Source organism: Lithobates pipiens, unplaced genomic scaffold (assembly GCF_037356315.1).
Source record: "Lithobates pipiens isolate NorthernLeopardFrog02 unplaced genomic scaffold, aLitPip1_a1.2 Scaffold_10, whole genome shotgun sequence".
In the NCBI taxonomy this organism is placed as follows: domain Eukaryota; kingdom Metazoa; phylum Chordata; class Amphibia; order Anura; family Ranidae; genus Lithobates; species Lithobates pipiens.
Genome location: NW_027507686.1, coordinates 142,623,698 through 142,642,964, shown reverse-complemented (window position 1 = coordinate 142,642,964; position 19,267 = coordinate 142,623,698). Strand labels below are relative to the sequence as shown.

Sequence of the window (19,267 nt, the reverse complement as noted above, 5' to 3'; positions counted from 1 at the left end):
CTCAGCAGCATATTGCCAACAACCCCAAATCATCATATGCCCATCCTTTTTTAGTGAAAGGATTTGACTCTGGAGGAGTTCAAAGTGTTTATGGGTCTCACCAATAAACATGGGGGTTAAAAAATAAAATAAAGGACATGCCTATTGGTCCACCAACCCCATCCACCACATGCCCATTTATTCTTCTGTAATGTCCAGGTCCCGATACGAGATAATAATGCGTTTTCTTAATTTCAGTGACAACACCCAGTACCCTCCCCGCAATCATCCAAATTACGATATATTATATAAACTTCACCCACTCAATTTCTTTTCCCAACGATTTGCAGAACTGCAATCAGCATATACAGTGGTGTGAAAGTGTTTGCCCCCTTCCTCATTTCCTGTTCCTTTGCATGTTTGTCACACTTAAGTGTTTCGGAACATCAAACCAATTTAAACAATAGTCAAGGACAACACAAGTAAACACAAAATGCAATTTGTAAATGAAGGTGTTTATTATTAAAGGTGAAAAAAAAATCCAAACCATCATGGCCCTGTGTGAAAAAGTGATTGCCCCCTAAACCTAATAACTGGTTGGGCCACCCTTAGCAGCAACAACTGCAACCAAGCGTTTGCGATAACGTGCAATGAGGCTTTTACAGCGTCCTGGAGGAATTTTGGCCCACTCATCTTTGCAGAATTGTCCTAATTCAGTTACATTAGAGGGTTTTCGAGCATGAACGGCCTTTTTAAGGTCATACCACAACATCTCAATAGGATTCAGGTCAGGACTTTGGCTAGGCCACTCCAAAGTCTTCATTTTGTTTTTCTTCAGCCATTCGGTGGTGGACTTGCTGGTGTGTTTAGGATCATTGTCCTGCTGCAGAACCCAAGTTCGTTTCAGCTTGAGTACACGAACAGATGGTCGGACATTCTCCTTCAGGATCTCTTGGTAGACAGCAGAATTCATAGTTCCTTTTATCACGGCAAGTCTTCCAGGTCCTGAAGCAGCAAAACAGCCCCAGACCATCACACTACCACCACCATATTTTACTGTTGGTATAATGTTCTTTTTCTGAAATGCAGTGTTCCTTCTACACCAGATATACTTGGACACACACCTTCCAAAGAGTTCCACTTTTGTCTCATCGGTCCACAGAATGTTGTCCCAAAAGTCTTGGGGATCATCAAGATGTGTTTTGGAGAAATTGAGACGAGCTTTGATGTTCTTTTTGCTCAGCAGTGGTTTTCTCCTTGGAACTCTGCCATGCAGGCCATTTTTGCCCAGTCTTTTCCTGATGGTGGAGGCATGAACGCTGACCTTAACTGAGGCAAGTGAGGCCTGCAGTTCCTTGGACGTTGTTGTGGGGTCTTTTGTGACCTCTTGGATGAGTCGTCGCTGCGCTCTTGGGGTAATTTTGGGCGGCCGGCCACTCCTGGGAAGGTTCACCACTGTTCCATGTCTTCGCCATTTGTGGATAATGGCTCTCACTGTGGTTCGCTGGATTCCCAAAGCTTTGGAAATGGCTTTATAACCCTTTCCAGACTGATAGATCTCAATTACTTTCTTTCTCAATTGTTCCTGAATTTCTTTGGGTCTCGGCATGATGTGTAGCTTTTAAGGATCTTTTGGTGGACCTTACTGTGTCAAGCAGCTCCTATTTAAGTGATGCCTTGATTGTGAACAGGTGTGGCAATAATCAGGCCTGGGTGTGGCTAGAGAAATTGAACTCAGGTGTGGACAACCACAGTTATAGTATGTTTTAACAAGGGGGGCAATCACTTTTTCACACAGGGCCATGGTGGTTTGGATTTTTTTTCACCTTTAATAATAAACACCTTCATTTACAAATTGCATTTTGTGTTTACTTGTGTTGTCCTTGACTATTGTTTAAATTGGTTTGATGTTCCGAAACACTTAAGTGTGACAAACAGGCAAAGGAACAGGAAATGAGGAAGGGGGCAAACACTTTTTCACACCACTGTATGTGTAGAGGAGTCCCTTTTTTTAGGCTGGCTAGGAATAAAGCAATACATTCCTATCAAAAGGGCCAAATACGGAGTGAAATTTTATGAGCTTTGCGAAAGAGTCACGCGATATCTTACGAGGTAAGAGATTCCCAGCTCCAGCCCCCTGAGTGCCTGGACTAAATGGGCACAACTGGTAAAATTGTATGGGAACTGGCATACCCACTGCTGAACAAAGGTTACCACATATACCTGGATAACTTTTACACCAGTCTGCCCCTTTTCAAACACCTATACCTCGTAGAAACCCTGGCCTGTGGAACCTCCAAAAAGAAGATGGGGGGGGGGGTGGATTTCAACGACCAAATGCTTCAGCCCTATTTATCAATAAGGAGGTCCCGTTTCTGTCCACTTCCTAAAATTCATCGAAGAAGTTGTCACGTCCCTCATCTACCCTCAAAGACCCCCCCCCCCAGAAATCCTTCGCACTGATGCTGTTAGCCGACTTCATGAACGCCACTTCCCAAATAACATTACACCATCTGAAGCAGGCCGAAGACGCCACAAAAGATGTTGAGTATGCAGCCAAAAAAAAAAAAAAAAGGGGATTTCGAAGAGATACCAGCTACCATTGTCCCAAGTGTCCCTCCGAACCTGGCCTTTGCATTGGTAAATGCTTCAGACTATATCACACATCCCTAAAATTAGCCCATAATTCTTAACCATTTCCACCATCTGTGCTGACCATTTCCCATGCTTCCTCAAATAATCATGCCACTGCCTTCCACATGAAATGACCCTGCTTTTGCCTACCGCTTGGACTGATCTGTTGCCCTGCTACTGTAGTACACAGGGGTCTCACATGTGAGGGTCTCCAGAAATGTTTTTCCGCACGGAGAAAACTTTTTTTTTTTTTTTGTCTCCAGGTTTCACTGCTGCCTGGATAATTACTATTGTTGTTGCTAAGCACATTCCTACATGCTGCCTGGACCAATTCTCTCCTCTAGGGATACTACTAAAACTGCAGGTAATGCTTTCTTTTTTACCCTTTTCTCAATAGAATTTATTTTGGAGTGCAATCTTTGGTATGTAAAGGTTATGTGTTAGAAATATAAAGGCCTTCAAAAATGATAGGTTGTCAGGAAATTAGATGTGTAATTTATGCTTGTAGAATGCCTGAAGGTGCTACTTCAATGGTTGTCCTCTGTATGTATTAAAATGCATTTTTTTAATTTTTTCCCCACATTTTCCAAAAACTTCTGGAAAAAAAAAAAATGAACCATTCAAAAGACTCATTATGCCTCAGATTATACATTGGGGTGCTTGCTTTCCAAAATGGGTTCATTTTGTGGGCGTTTCCATTGTCCTGGTGCTCCAGGGCCTTCAAAAGTAGAATAGGTGGTTGAGAAATGAGATGTGTAATTTATGCTTGTAGAACGCCTGAAGGTGCTACTTCAATGGTGGGCCTCTGTATCTGGCCAGGCTGTGTAAAAGTCTCACATGTGGTAGCACCATACTCGGGAGGAGAAGCAGAATGTATTTTGGGGTGTCATTTTTTCTATGTACATGCTATGTGTTGTAAATAGATTAAAAATTGACAACTTTGTGGAAAAAAATAAAGTTGTTTTTTTTTTTTGTTAATTTTCCCCACGTTTTCCAAAAACATGGGGGAAAAAAAAAAAAAAAAAAAAAAAAAAAAAAATGAACTGTTCAAAAGACTCATTATGCATCATAGATTACACGTTGGGGTGTCTACTTTCCTGGCATGTTAGTGTCTCAAGAAATGAGATAGGTCTTCAGTACACCAGGTGTGATCAATTTTCAGTGATTGGCACCATAGCTTGTAGACTCCAACTTCCACAAAAACCAAAAAATATACACTAAATTGGATTATTTTTACCGAAGATTTGTAGCCGTATAAATTTTGTCCAAAATTTATGAAGAAATATTACTAATTTGCAAAATTTTATGACAGAAACAAATAAAGGCATTTTTTCACCAAATTTTCAGTCTTTATTTATAGCACAAAAAAAAAAAAAACCCCACTAGTGATTAAATACCACCAAAAGAAAGCCCTATTTGTTTGAAAAAAAAAAGAGGACGCAAATTTCATTGGGGTACAATGTTGCATGACTGAGTAATTGTCATTCAAAGTGTGAGAGCGCTCAAAGCTGAAAATTGGTCTGGGCAGGAAGGGGGTGAAAGTGCCCTGTAGGTAAGTGGTTAAAGGGTAAATAAAATACCACTAACTAAAATCATAGGCAGAGCATGTAATACTTACATCATCACATGACATGTTATATTCTGCTAGCACAGTACGACATCTTGCTGCTATTCTGAACCACTAGGTTAAGAACAAAATTGAAATGTAAATAAAAAAATAAAAAAAAACTTTGCAATACGGCATTTTGGTATCTCTCAAAGCCTAGACTGCGACTTATATGAATCTTAGGCTTCATGTACACTAGCAGCTTCTAAACGTCAGCTTGTGGCAATTGTTTTGCCAAAGCTGTTAAACTCAACTCCATAAAAACCTGTGTCAATGTACACATAGGCTTTTAGCAGAGTTCAGGAGCTGCCGCAGTTAGGCGAGCTTCAACCTGCCTCTCCTGAACAAGGAAGAATTGCGTTCAGGATAAAAATGGTTTGACCGCCAGCCACGGGAAAACACGAAATACGGCAAAAACTGATTTTGCAGTGTTTTTCATTTTTCCGCGGGTGCATTAAATGTAGGCAGGGTGTGAGTGAAGAAATTTAGATGGCCATTGAGATTTGTTTTTTGTCCTTATCATTAGATAATGACCATACACAACCCAACCTTTTCTCATGGTAAAAAAAAAAAAATCTATTTACATAGCTTACCATAGCTGGATTTTTTGGGGAAAAAAAAAAAAAAAAAAAAGAACAGTGTGATGGACTTATTTCACATGACCCTTCAACCTGAGAAAATCCAGCCAGTAGCACAATTAGTTTCCTGGGGTGACAATGCTTACTCACTGAACTGTACCTAAGGGTGAGCAACATTGTCACCCTAGCACAGGTAGTGTGAGCCCCACAGAATACCTCCCCTTCTTTTCATGTTTTGTAGAGAACAGTGGTGAACTGGGAAGGACGACAACATTGCTTGAGAGGGAACTACAGAATGCACAGGACAGCACTTAATTTCTGGTAGGACCAACAGTAATTTTTTCTCAAAACTATCAAACAGATGTAACTTAACGCTTTCAATGGTCTACTTAATAAGACAAAAGGGAGCAAGAAAAGTTTAGTTAGGTGTACATACACTTTAACGCAGAGGCAGCACTGAATGAGGTTAGTGAACTGCTGATAAGTTGAGTGCCTGGCTACTTCTAGCATAGGTCAATAATCGATAGCTTAAAAACAAAGAGGCAGTGGCTCAGCTTTACTGCACATGGATAAAATTTCCTAATGACCTACCAGGAGAGGAGAGACCATCCTTAACTATATTGAGAGGGATGTAACCTTGTTACAATGCTAAATCACCTGTGCTTGAAAGTTTTGCTTCAATATTTTTATTCCATGTAGTAAAAGGGAGCCTAAAAATGCTTTGCACAGCCCTGGGAGCACTTTGAATGTTGCAGCACATGCTTACTTACAATATTTAAAAGGAAAAAAATAAATCAAGTCAAATAATTACTTACAGCATATTTTGCTGCCGTTTCACAAAATTATCACTATACACATGCCTCTGTCACTGTAATTTGAAGTATATCTACCCCCGCCCCCCCCCCCCCCCCAAAGAAATATATTGCAACCTGGCATTTCTCAAATGAGGTTGCAAATTTTTTGCAGGCTTCTCCTCTTTATATCACTCAGTAATGCTGTGAATAACACATTTCCTGTCCATGGATAGCTACGCTCACTTCTCCACTGTATCCATGGAGGGAGCCATGGCTGCCACCCACAGCAGACTTCAAACAGGTCAGTCTTTGCTGGTTTTTATTACATGGAGAGCATAATGAGACAAGTATTTTTAAGAAAAATAATATTTTTTCTGTCTGCTTAGCTCACTGGACATAGAAATGGACACTGCATTTCTGGCAAGATTAACCGGTATCTTCTGTACTTGCTGAATATGTTCTTAGCCTGTAAAATGTAAACTAATGCATCCACCACATCTAAGATGGGAAAACTTCAGTTTGGGTTTAGTTATCCTTTAATAATGCTAGTGAATGTAATTTACCTTCATTATTTGCAATAGCAGTTTGCCAAGCAAAATTGTTTAATGGCAGTGGCAAACAGAATAATAAAAGGATACATTGATGGCGCCACAACTCTTTTGTGGATCCCAGCAAAAAAGAGTCCTATTAAAGTTATGCAGCTAATTGTAAAGAAGGGGTGGTTCCACAGCGATGTGAAGAATGACACCTGTTAAACAAAGGATACAGCAGTATAAGTACAGAAGAAAGATTACAAATAAAGTTATGGATAATGCTTTTAAAAATGTATCAGAATGCTAAAATTTGACTACATTCCAGCCAATGAAATTTTTCCTCCTATACCGATTATTTAGGATGATTATATAGTGGTTTGCCCAGGGGTGCATTTCTATGAATAAGCTTTCTGAATACACTACTGCCAACAATCTAGGCCAGGTAGGTAGAGACAGGAGTTAGAGAAAACATATCAATTCTAGTGGGGAAAAAAAGATAAAGAAATTTATATTAAAATACACAAAAAATAAATAAAAATCCTCCCATATAGTAAAAATAAGGGACATTTAAAATCATATTTGGTATATTGAAATAAAAACATTTTCACCTGTAAAACCATATATGGTTCAAACAATTGGTATGAAGCTATTGGCAAAGTCAGGATGTGCAGTCGTATCAAGCTACCCACATGCTTTAACAAGACATCTTAACCTAATGTCAAGGTACTGTATATTTTGTATATATGCATTGGGGGTTTGGGTGACTGATATAGGAGATTAGGCATGTTGTTCTCCAATACATTTCCTAAAATATCCGAAGTCTAAAGGTTAGCAGGGGAAGCTCTCATGTCTGTTTGCACTAAAGTACAGTGTTGGACAAAAGCTCTAATGCCCCATACACACGGTTGGAAATTCCAACGGAAAAAGTCCGATCGGATTATGTGGTCTGATCTTGTGTAGGCTCTATCGGACTTTTTCCGTTGGAATTTCCGACGGAAAAAGTTTGAGAGCTGGATCTAAAATTTTCGGATCAGACTTTTTCCAACCATGTGTAGAGAATTCTGACGCACAAAGTGCCACACATGCTCAGAAAAAATTTGGAGACGAAAGCTATTGGCTACTGGACTCTACGTAGACCCATTGTACATTTTGTACGTCACCTCGTTACGAACGATCAGATTTTGTGCGACCGTGTGTATGCAACACAAGTTTCGGCCAAAATCTGGTCGGAAAAATTCTGACAGATTTTGTGGTCGGAATGTCCTACTGTGTGTATGGGGCATAAGAAAACACTTTCTGGTCTGTAAGAACTGAAGAGTAGAATCTTGGTATTCAATATTGTGTTGAATTAAACAGGGAACTGTGGAGGGTATGGGAGCAGCTGGCTCAGGCTCTCAGCGGTTCACTGAGAGGTTGAACCAGCTCTGCCTGCAGACCTTGGATTGGCTAGGTGAAGTCAGCCGTCAGTGGGCTTTAGCCCACTGTTGACTGATTTTGGGTCATAGTAGTGCAAAAATAAGTGAATTCCTGTGACCCACATGAGAACTATGGCCACAAAAGCTTTAGCAAAATTTGCATTAACATAAGATTCCCAAAGATTAAGATTACACATTTTAGATTTTTTGTTAAGTACCTGCTTCCACTTCCTCAATTCTGGCCTAGGCGAGGATGACATCAGTTTAGCCCTCCCTCGCCTGAGCCTTCAGCCTCCTGGGACACATCACAGAAGGTTACAGGAACAGTCTCAAAGCACCACACGATCTCGCACATGCGCTGCAGGCTGTGAGACATCAGGAAGTTACAGCTGGCTCTTACATTGAAAATTGCCTCACCGGGGGTCCAAAGCCTGGTGAAGAACCAGCTTCCACGAAGACAGCGTCTGGATTCCATGGCCTGGTAAGTACCTGTTTGTAGCTACTGATTTTTAGGAACACAAGTGAAGATCCAGTAGAAAAAATACAAATAGCATTTTAAAAGAAAACAGCAATACCTTCTGTGTTTCTGGATCTATTAACCAATTCCATGCGCCGGTTGCAGTACAAACGGAAACCACAATAAGAATCACTAAAAAGGGGGAAAAAAAGTTTAAAGTTATCCATAACAAAACTTCCATTCCAGAAACAGACATAAAACAGTACAGATCTGAGATGTCTATGCCATCTCGATAGGCAGTAGATGAACTTTAAAATATATCTGTTGTTAAGAGAATAGTATATAGACCAACATAACATTAGTATGCATCAAAAACTACTGGTGCAATGCCCTTCCCTTGTCAAACTACAGCATCTAAATACAAACAAAAACCCTAAAACCAAAAGAAATGGGAGTAGGATCTCCAGGAAACTCTTGAGCTCAGGAAGCTTTGAGGTCTCTCGTTAATACCTCCATTATTGAGGCAAAATATAAAGTGTTATTGAGATGGTATATGGTACTGGCCAGATTGGCTACCTATGTCCTGGGGTGTTTATCGTGTTTATGGGGCTGTGGTTGAGAAGGGGTGGCATATCATAAATGGTGGCAGTGTCCTAAGGTGAGGAGTTTTTTGATTAGAGCGTATGGCCTTATTTATCCCCTTAACCAAGATGTCCTCACTAAATCTCTGAGACATGCTTTTCTAGGATGCAAGTGGGAGACAGCCTCAAAGAATCAGAGGCAACTCGTGACCTTTATATTGGTATCTGCAAAAATCACTATTGCCAAGTTTTGGAAGTTGGCTATCATACCTTTTTAACAGCTCAAGCTTAAAGTGTTTGTTACCCCAACATCTCACATTCCTGATATGTCTCTGCTGTACCATCTACTTGCATGGAAAAGTATTCTGTTCTCTTTGAATTGATTCCTTTGTGTGAAATCCCTGGTGTTCCCGCCAGTCCCTCTGCTTTTCTATTAAAAACGAACCATACGAAGCAGGAGAACACACTGTGGTCAGTTCTCTAGCTGTGCTGGAAGCACAACCTTCGCTCCTCCAATGATCAGTCTTTTCCTGACATGCATCCCCTGCATAGTCTTTCACTGGGAAGCTCTGTGTACTGTTGCTTCCCCTTCCCCCAGCTCTTATGCAGGTGAGAACATTGGGAATATGTTATATTTATATATTTTAGTAAAAAACAAAACAAAAAAAAACAAAAACAAAAAAAAACACACCAGTCCATTTAGGTCAGCCTGTGGTGTTTATGTCAATAGTACATTTATATTGGAAGAATGGAGGTAGAGAGAGAGGAATTATTACGGTGCCTAGCAATTTAAGCTAACAAAAGGGGATGAGTATCGTTTTAGAAATTGTATCAGCAATTATAGGGTAAGAAAAAAAGAAATGAAATTTACCAAATATTAAAAAGAAAAAAAAATGTTTTTTGTTTATTTAATGCAATTAATAAAAAAGATAAATCAAAATGACACACAGACCACATTGATTAATTTATACATTAAAATTCATGTCTAATCATTCTACTTGGTCGAAGTTATATTGGCTGGTTCGAGAATATCCCAACATGTTTCGCCTTTACAAAGGCTTCTTCAGGGGAGCCAGTATTCAACACCAAGAGGTTTCGACAAGATTAACTATAAATGTAACAAGAAAAAATAACAGAACTGTAAAAATAGAGCTGGAAGTGTGATGCAGCTGGGCGCCCCCCCCCCCCTAAATATCAAACACCAATTTGTAGAGAAGAAAAGAGTGAATTCATAAAAGAATACCTACCCCTGGCCTACACCCCACCACAACAATCAATTGGGGAATTTTCCTGAGATAGGAGCAAACCGATCGTAGATATCGCCACAATACAATTACCAATAAATATCTGCAAAGTGTGGCATGCATTTGTACCCCCCAACAATGAAGTGATGATCTTTCAACGTAAAAAGGTGTAATATGAAACGTCAAAGATGGTGAATCCTTAAGGTGGATAAGATTAAACACTCTTACCAGAACAAATGGACTCCGATGTCAGCGACACCGAATCATGAAAGCCTGGATATCCAGATTAGTGGCTCTCCCGGATGGATACGGGACCCAGGATCTCCGATGGTGTCTCTTAACAGCCTCGTAGGTATCGGCCAGATTGGAGGGGCAACTATCCAATAGGAACACCACGGCAACTCTTGTCCAAACACAGTCTATACTGTGCAGTGAAAATGGAGATGTGCAGTGTTATGCCGCGTACACACGACCAGACTTATGTCCGACAGACTTCCGAAGGAGTTCTGCCGGAGTTCCGACAGAGGTCTGACGGACTTTTCGAATGAGCGGACTTGGCCACACACAATCACACTAAACTCCGACGGATTCGAACGTGATGACGTACGACTGGACTCGAATAAGGAAGTTCATAGCCAGTAGCCAATAGCTGCCCTAGCGCCGGTTTTAGTCCGTCAGAATAGCATACACACGAGCAAATTTTTCGGTAGGAACTGGGTCCGGCGGAGTTCCGTCGGAAAAATTTGAAGCATGTTCCATTTTCTAAAGTCTGTCAGACTTTTGCGAAACAAAAGTCCGTTGCAGCCCACACACGATCGAAAAGTCTGACGGAATCATTCCGTCAGACTTTGGATGTTGAAAAGTCCGCTCGTGTGTACGGGGCTTAAGTTTTCCTCCACATATAGCGTTTTGCCATTAGGCCAGAAAGTTCAACTTTGGTCTTATCTGACCAGAGCACCTTCTTCCATATGTTTGTGTCCCCCACATGGCTTCTCGTAAGCTACCAAAGTGACTTTTTATGGCTTTTTTCTTGCTATTCTTCCATAAAGGCCAGATTTGTGGAGTGCATGACTAATGCCACGTACACACGACCGGACTTTCCAGCAGAAAAGATTTCATCGGATATTCCGATCGTGTGTGGGCTTCAGCCGACTTTTTTCTTTTTTCAAAAAAGTCTGACGGACCTAGAAATAGAACATGTTTTTAAACTTTCTGAAGGAATCAATTCCTATCGGGAAAACCGTTCATCTGTATGCTAGTCCGATGGACCAAATAAGACGCAATGGCAGCTATTGGCTACTGACTATTGAACTTCCTTTTCTAGTCCCGTCGTACGTCATCACATTCGAAATGAACAGACTTTAGTGTGATCGTGTGTAGACAAGTCCATTTGGTCGGAAACTCAGTCAGAAAGACAGCCAGAGTTTATTCTGACGGAAAGTCCAGTCGTGTGTATGTGCCATTATAGTTGTGCTGTGGACAGATTCTCCCACCTGAGCTGTGGATCTCTGCAGCTCCTCCAGAGTTACCATGGGACGCTTCGCTGCTTCTCTGATTAATGCTCTCCTTGCCCGGCCTGTCAGTTTCGGGGAATGGCCATGTTGATAGATTTTCCACTGTGCCATACTCTTTCCATTTTCAGATAATGGATTAAACAGTGCTCCGTGAAATGTTCAAAGCTTGGTATATTTTTTATAACCCAAGCCTGCTTTAAACTGTTCCACAACTTTATCCCTGACCTGTCTAGTGTGTTCCTTGGCCTTCATGATGCTGTTTGTTCGCTAAAGTTCTCTAAAAAAACTGAGGGCTTCACAGAACAGCTCTATTTATACTGAGATTAAATTACACACAGGTGGACTATATTTACTGATTGGATGACTTCTGAAGGCAATTCGTTCCGCTAGATTTTAGTTTGCGGCATCAGAGTAAAGGGGATGAATACAAATGCAGGCCACTTTTCAGATATTTATTAATAAACAAATTTGAAAACCATTTATCATTTTTCTTCCACTTCACAATTATGTGCCACTTTGTTTTGGTCTATCAGATAAAATCCCAATAAAATACATTCACGTTTTTGGTTGCAACATGGCAAAATATGGAAAATTTCAAGGGTTGCAAATACTTTTTCAAAGCTCTATACACAATATATATTATACATAGACACACGATAGATATATATATTTACTCCTGTTTTATAAAATTATCACATACCCTCTAAGCTCCTTATGCAGCTAATAAACAGGGAGCTGGGGAGGAGAAACCACAGCACACTGAATTTCCCAGTGAATGGCTGTGCAGAGGGGGTGTGTCAGCAAAAGTCTGATCTGAAAATATGTGTTTAATAAATAGTTGTGCAAATATTGTGCAATATATAAAATTTGCAACTGCCACTATTTTATTCTCTAAGGTCTCTGCTTACAGAAAAGATATGATTGTTTGGGGGTTTAAAGTAATTTCTAGCAAATTATGCAGATTTTAATGTGTGGGGAACTTTTTTTTTTTAAATATTTGCCCCTGTAGACAAGTGATTAAAAATAAACATTGAAAATAAAGCAGCTTACTTCTCCAACGTCCAGTTGCTGGCTGTAAACATGAAACATATTCAGTAAGTCTTCTCTCAAAAGCTTTCAGATCTAAAAAAAAGAAATATTATAGTAAGCACTTAAACAGGGAAGCATACAATCTGTTATGTTACACAAATGGTTAAAAACAAATGAAAAAAAAAAAATGGTTGTTTGTTAAATTTTAAGTCTGTTTAAAGCGGTGTTCCAGTCGCAAAATTTTTATTTTATTTTTTTAAAGTCAGCAGCTTCAAACACTGTAGCTGCTGACTTTTAATAAGGACACTTACCTGTCCAACCTCAGGGGGCCGACATCACAGGCTCCCTGATCTGTCCATTGGATCAGGTGCAGGCGCTGCCATTCCAACTAAGGGTTTCCGACTGCGCATGCGCGAGTTCCGCATTGCTTTGTGAACAGCCATCTTGTCTTCTGGGACACACTCAGGTCCCAGAAGACAACGGAGGTGCTCGTCAAAGAAGAGGACGTGATGTCCTGGGCCGCGGCCCCGCTGAATCCAAAGTTCACACTGCCAGCGTTTTTCAGGCGCTACAGTGCTAAAAATAGCGCCTGTATAGCGCATGAAAAAAGCAGCTCAGAGGGCTTTGACACTGGAGCAGTGCGCTGGCAGGGCATCAAAGTCCAGCAGCTTCACCTCTACTGCCCATTGAAATCAATGGGGCAGCTCTGCGATACCACTTGTGAAACGCCACGGCGGGATTTAACCCCTTTTCAGCCGCTAGCGGGGGGGGGGTTAAAGCCACCCTGCTAGCGGCCCAATAGCACCGCTAAAACAACGGTAAAGTGCCGCTAAAATAGCCTGGGGCGGCTCGGTGTGAAAGCCCTCTAAGTTTGTTTTATCTGGAAAAAATCCTTATAGTCCTGCTACACAGCAGATCTATGCCCAGAACTTCCTACAAAATGCACTTTAGTTAAAGTGGATGTAAACCCGAAAAAAAAAACATTTAATTAAGGCTTGAACCTTATACAGTATAGGATTTCATGTCTGCTGTGTCCAGTCTTGCCACAAAGAGTTAATCCAGCTCTGAGCAATCATCTTATCTTTTTTCAGTGAGATAAAAATGGACAGTTTCTCCCCCTTGCTGTGAGCCACAGGTGATATACATATCTCATGCACTTCACAATTCACACCCCCCTCCCCTCTTTCTTTTCCAGCTCTCCCAGAATTGGCTGGATGTTTCTCATCATGGGGTGTGATCCACAGATCAGTGTGAAAGAAGGAAATGCATGGTGCAGCAAACTCACCAGACGGCCAGGATAAGACACACAAGACACACGGACAAGTGATTTGATTTAGGGGATTTAGGGGAGCTGTGTCTAGTCATAGCCGGGCACCTGATCACAGTTGCAACATTCCTTTTGATCACCAGAATGTGTTATGTGGGGGGAGGGGTGGATGTCTCACTTTCCATAGATTACATTCAGAAAGGCTGAATGAGCTCAGAGCTTACAGCCTACTCGTGTCACCTGACTGCTCCCACCAAGTCCCTACTCGTGTCACCTGACTGCTCCCACCAAGTCCCTACTCGTGTCACCTGACTGCTCCCACCAAGTCCCTACTCGTGTCACCTGACTGCTCCCACCAAGTCCCTACTCGTGTCACCTGACTGCTCCCACCAAGCCTCAGAGTCTTGACTCTCCACACTTTGCTGTGGAGCGGTAGGAGCGCCTTAAGTCCTAACTGGCGATGGACCCTCTGAGGGGGACTTGAATCTTGTCAGTTTTAAATAAGCTAAACATAGACGTAAGCTCATTTCTAACAGAAGTCAGAATTTTCTGACAGGAGACAACTGGGTCATCTTTAAAGCGGGAGTGCACCTAAAAAAAAAAAAAAAAAATATATATATATTTATTAAAAGCCAGCAGCTACAAATACAGCAGCTGCTGACTTAATAAATTGACACTTACCTTTCCTGGAGTCCAGCCTTAGCCGATCAATCGCTCGGCTCTCGGTGGCTGCCGCCATTCTTGGTGAGGGAATCAGGAAGTGAAGCTCTACGGCTTCACTTTCCGGTTCCCTACTGCACAGGCACAAGTCACGCTGCGCGTCCTAAATGGTCCCCGCTATGTCCTGGGACCTGTGTGTTTCCACGTTTATGGTACGAACAGCCCCAGGTCTCATGGGCTGTCCTGGAAGGCTCTTAGAGAAAAACAAGTTTTTCTTGGTTTCTGTTATAAAATTTTGCAAAGAAATACCGTATATACTCGAGTATAAGCCGAGATTTTCAGCCTCTTTTTTGAGGCTGAAAGTGCCCCCCTCGGCTTATACTCGAGTCATCGCTGTCTGCCTGCTCGATCAGCGTGTCGAGCAGACAGACAGCGGCCATTCTATAATTCAAAAGCCGCGCCTCCGGCTCCGCCTTCGCCTGTGATAGGCGGAACACTGAATTTCCCAGCAGCCTGTGTTCCGCCTATCACGGACATCGTCTCATCCTCGTACTACGGACGAGGATGAGACGATGTCCGTGATAGGCGGAACACAGGCTGCTGGGAAATTCAGTGTTCCGCCTATCACAGGCGAAGGCGGAGGCGCGGCTTTTGAATTTTACAATGGCCGCCGAGGCGCCGAAGAAGAGCGGCGATCCTGGCAAGGCACGGGACGGAGGCAAGGCAAGGCAAGGCACGGCACGGCACGGGACGGAGGCAAGGCACGACACGGGACGGAGGCAAGGCACGGCACGGGACGGATGCTCGGGACACAGGTAGGCTGGACACACACACACACACACACACACACACACACACACGGATGGATGGATGGAGACACACACACACACACACACACACAGGGATGGATGGATGGATGGAGACACACACACACACACAGGGATGGATGGATGGAGACACACACACACAGGGATGGATGGATGGATGGACACACACACACACAGGGATGGATGGATGGATGGACACACACACAGGGATGGATGGATGGATGGACACACACACACACAGGGATGGATGGATGGATGGACACACACACACACAGGGATGGATGGATGGATGGACACACACACACAGGGATGGATGGACGGACACACAGGGATGGACGGACACACAGGGATGGACGGACACACACACAGGGATGGACAGGCATGTCTCACCCTCGGCTTATACACGAGTCAATAAGTTTGCCAGTTTTTTTGGGGGTAAATTGGGGGCCTCGGCTTATATTCGGGTCGGCCTATACTCGAGTATATACGGTAATCCTTCTTGATAAATGTTGTAAAGTATCTGACAATCAATTTCTGATGTACTGACTGCCCATCTAATTTCCTGAGGCCTGAAAATGCCAGGACAGTACAAATACACTTTTTGGAAAGTAGACAGTCTGTGGTAGTTAGGAAAAGGCACGGTGAGTTTTTTGAAGTTGTGAATTTTTGGAAAAGGAAGAAAAGAGAGAAATATATATATATATATATATATATATATATATATATATATACACACATATATACATACACACACACACACACACATCCGGTCACCAGTGCAGTACAGAGTTTTTATATAATGGGTGTGGCAGTGATCGGGCACACTGACTGGTGACAGGATGTAAAATTAATTGTAATTATTTTTTTCAGTTTTTCTTACTGGTATAATCAACAAATTTGTATTGAATCAAACTGTTTCATTCAAGCTGGGTTCACACTAGTACGATGGCAGATATTGCATGTGATTCGCACCGCATTGCTGTGCACATCCCATGCGATGTCTGTGCAATGCGAATTCAGCCATACAAAAAGTGTATGGCTGAATTTGCATCGCATTCGCACCAGAATGGCGCAGGACCCTTTTTTGGTTTGCACTGGAATCGGATCGCATTGGAAGCTCTCACCCATTCAATCCTATTCCTGTCAGATTTCACAGTCCGATTTGGGAGTTTCATTAACTTTACACAGACATCTGCAGCGGTTTGCAGAGCTGTGTGAACTGCCTGCGAGATGCGGTGCAGGGACCCACACAGAAATTGCATTGGTTTCTGCATCAAGTGTAAACCGGGACTCAGTGTGTTTTGTTGTGATTAACTTGGCTACAGCTAATCACATGGTACAGATGGGCTGTGATTGGCCCTTTCTGTACCATGTGATCACTGTGACCAATCACAGTTAGCAACACAATGGACGGCATTAACCACTTGCTTACTGGGCACTTAAACCCCCCTCAGTCCCAGACCAATTTTCAGCTTTCAGCGCTGATGCACTTTGAATGACAATTGCGCGGGCATACAACACTGTACCCAAATTTTGCAAACAGGTAATTTTTCTCCTTCATTGAAGTGCGCTGATGAGGCGGCACTGATAGGCTGCACTGGTGGGCACTGATAGGCATAGTTAAGGCGGCACTAATAGGCACAGATAAGGCAGCACCGATGGGCACAGATAAGATGGCACAGATAAGATGGCACGGATGGGTGGCACTGATAGGTACCACTGATAGATGGGACTGATGGGCACTGATAGGTGGCACTGCTGGGCACTGATGGGCGGCACTGCTGGGCACTGGGGTGCAGCACCTTTGTTGAGGCAGATTGTGGGCACTGCTGGGTGGCACTGACAGGGGGCACTTATTTTTTAATTATGTTTAGTGATGAGGGGGCAGGTGGGCACTGGCGGGGGCAGGTGGGCACTGGCAGGGCTGGCCGTGATCGGGACTAATGTCCCGATCACAGCCGCCGGTGATCGGCTCTTTTTTTTTTCTCCTCGCGCTGAAAGCGCGAGGAGGAATAATAGCCGATTACCGGCTCCGTTATATCACATGATCAGCTGTCATTGGCTGACAGCTGATCACGCGATAAGGGGTCGGGATCGACCCCTTGCTCGGATCGGTGATCAGGCGAGTCTCATAGACTCGCCGATCACAGAGGGGGGCGCGCAGGCCGCTCGTGCACGGGACGACGTCAATAGACGTAGTCCCGGCAAAGGAGATCCGCGCTGTAGCCGTCATTCGGCTATAGCGCGGGTCTCAACTGGTTAAAGGAAGCCATCTATCATTTACAATTGTCAATTGGTCTGCTGTGATTGGTCAAAGCAGTCACATAGTACTGGCTGTCAGCTGGTACACTGATCAGTCATCGGCAGCTGGCAACAGATTGTGTCGCAGCGTGAGGCAAGATCTGGGAGGACATCATATGATCGGCACCTGGATCGACAAAAGTCCCACCATTTTGCTACAGGCTGGGCAGGAATGTGCTAAATAAAGTGGTATTCAAGTGAATGTAAAACGATCACCTTGTAAAACAACCCATTCAGTTTAATATATAAAAAAGATATTTATAATGTATAATATATAATAATATCTATACAAAAATGTTTTGTCTTTCTTTTCTAAGTGACCACATTCCCTCTGTTCTCAACTGCATAAGAGCTGGGGGGGGAAGCAGCAGCACACTAAGTTTGCCAGTGAATGCCAGGACAAGTCTGATTGTTGGAGGAGCATACACAGAGTTCCCAGCATAGCTAGAGAACAGACCACAGGTATGTTCTCCTATTTAGTGTGGTCAGTTTTTAATAGGGAAGCAAAAAGGGACTGGCAGGATCACCAGGGATTTCACATAAAGGAAGCATTACAAAGAGAACAGGATACTTTCTCATACAAGTACATGGTACAGTAGGCACAGATCAGAAATATGAAGTGTTGTGGTAACAAACGTTTTAAAGGCTACGTTCACCTTTAGCAACATGTTGCAGTGCGGAGATCGGTGGTGCGGTGTGTCAGTCTGACGCACTGGGGTTGTTTACAAAAGGCAAATCCACTTTGCACTGCAAGTGCACTTGGAAGTGCAGTTGCTCGAAATCTAAGGGGTCGATCTGAAATGAGTGGAAGCTCTGCTGATATTTATCATCCAATCATGTGCAAGCTAAATGCTGTTGTTTTTTTTAGAGTTGCTCAGGACCTCAGACTGGGCCGAAGGCTTACCTTAGAACAAGATAATGACCCAAGCACACAGCTAAAATTACAAAGGACTGGCTTCACAACACTCCGTGACTGTTCTTGAATGGCCTAGCCAGAGCCCTGACTTAAACCCACTTTAGCAAGGACGGATGGCAGGAAATCCCCAAATCCAGGTGTGAAAAACTTGTTGCATCTTTCCCAAAAAGACTCAGGGATATAATTAGATCAAAAGGGTGCTTCTGCTAAATACTGAGCAAAGGGTCTGAATACTTAGGACCATGTGATATTTCGGTTTTCTTTTTTAATAAATCTGCAAAAATGTCAACAATTCTGTTTTTCTGTCAATATCGGGTGCTGTGTGTACATTAATGAGGAAAAAAATTAACTTAAATGATTTTAACAAACGGCTGCAATATAACAAAGAGTGAAAAATTTAAGGGGGTCTGAATACTTTCCGTCCCCACTGTGTATATATCCCTTTATCCTCCTTTTTATTTTCTCTCTCTCTCTCTCTCTTCTGTCTTTGATCTCCCCAAAACACTTAGTTAACCATTGTACCTTTTGGACTCCTGATAAACCCATAATGGGTCCATTGCTGTTTATAGCCTGTTACTTGAATCTCCCACCTGTGGTGTACAGCTAGGCCCTTAGGTCGAAAAAAATAAAAATACAATTATAATATATATATATATATATATATATATATATATATATATATATATATATATATATATATATATATATATATATATATATATATATATATGGGTGGGTCTCTTTGCCAGAGCTTGGTGGGTGGGCAATTGTGATGTCACAACACTCCCCATCCAAGTCTACACTCTCCTACTCCTGAGTTTTGAGTAACATCCAGTCAAAACTCAGGAAAGACACCCCATGGCTTTAGCATGCCCAATCATGCTGAGGTGTGGAGCAGCCAATCCTGGGAGAGCTGGAGAAGAAAGGAGGAG

General features: G+C 42.5%; 1 protein-coding gene across 1 annotated transcript in view; it reads right to left on the bottom strand.

Annotated features, from left to right (window-relative positions):
* The window catches only part of CNEP1R1 (CTD nuclear envelope phosphatase 1 regulatory subunit 1), a 41,446-nt gene that overhangs the window by 20,500 nt on the left and 1,679 nt on the right, over nucleotides 1-19,267 (bottom strand). The window contains exons 2-5 of the mRNA XM_077458339.1: nucleotides 12,386-12,457; nucleotides 8,115-8,188; nucleotides 6,230-6,339; nucleotides 4,232-4,286 (exon numbers count right to left, since the gene is read on the bottom strand). Of these exons, the coding sequence (XP_077314465.1) occupies nucleotides 4,232-4,286; nucleotides 6,230-6,339; nucleotides 8,115-8,188; nucleotides 12,386-12,457 (311 nt within the window). The remainder of the gene's footprint in view (nucleotides 1-4,231; nucleotides 4,287-6,229; nucleotides 6,340-8,114; nucleotides 8,189-12,385; nucleotides 12,458-19,267) is intronic.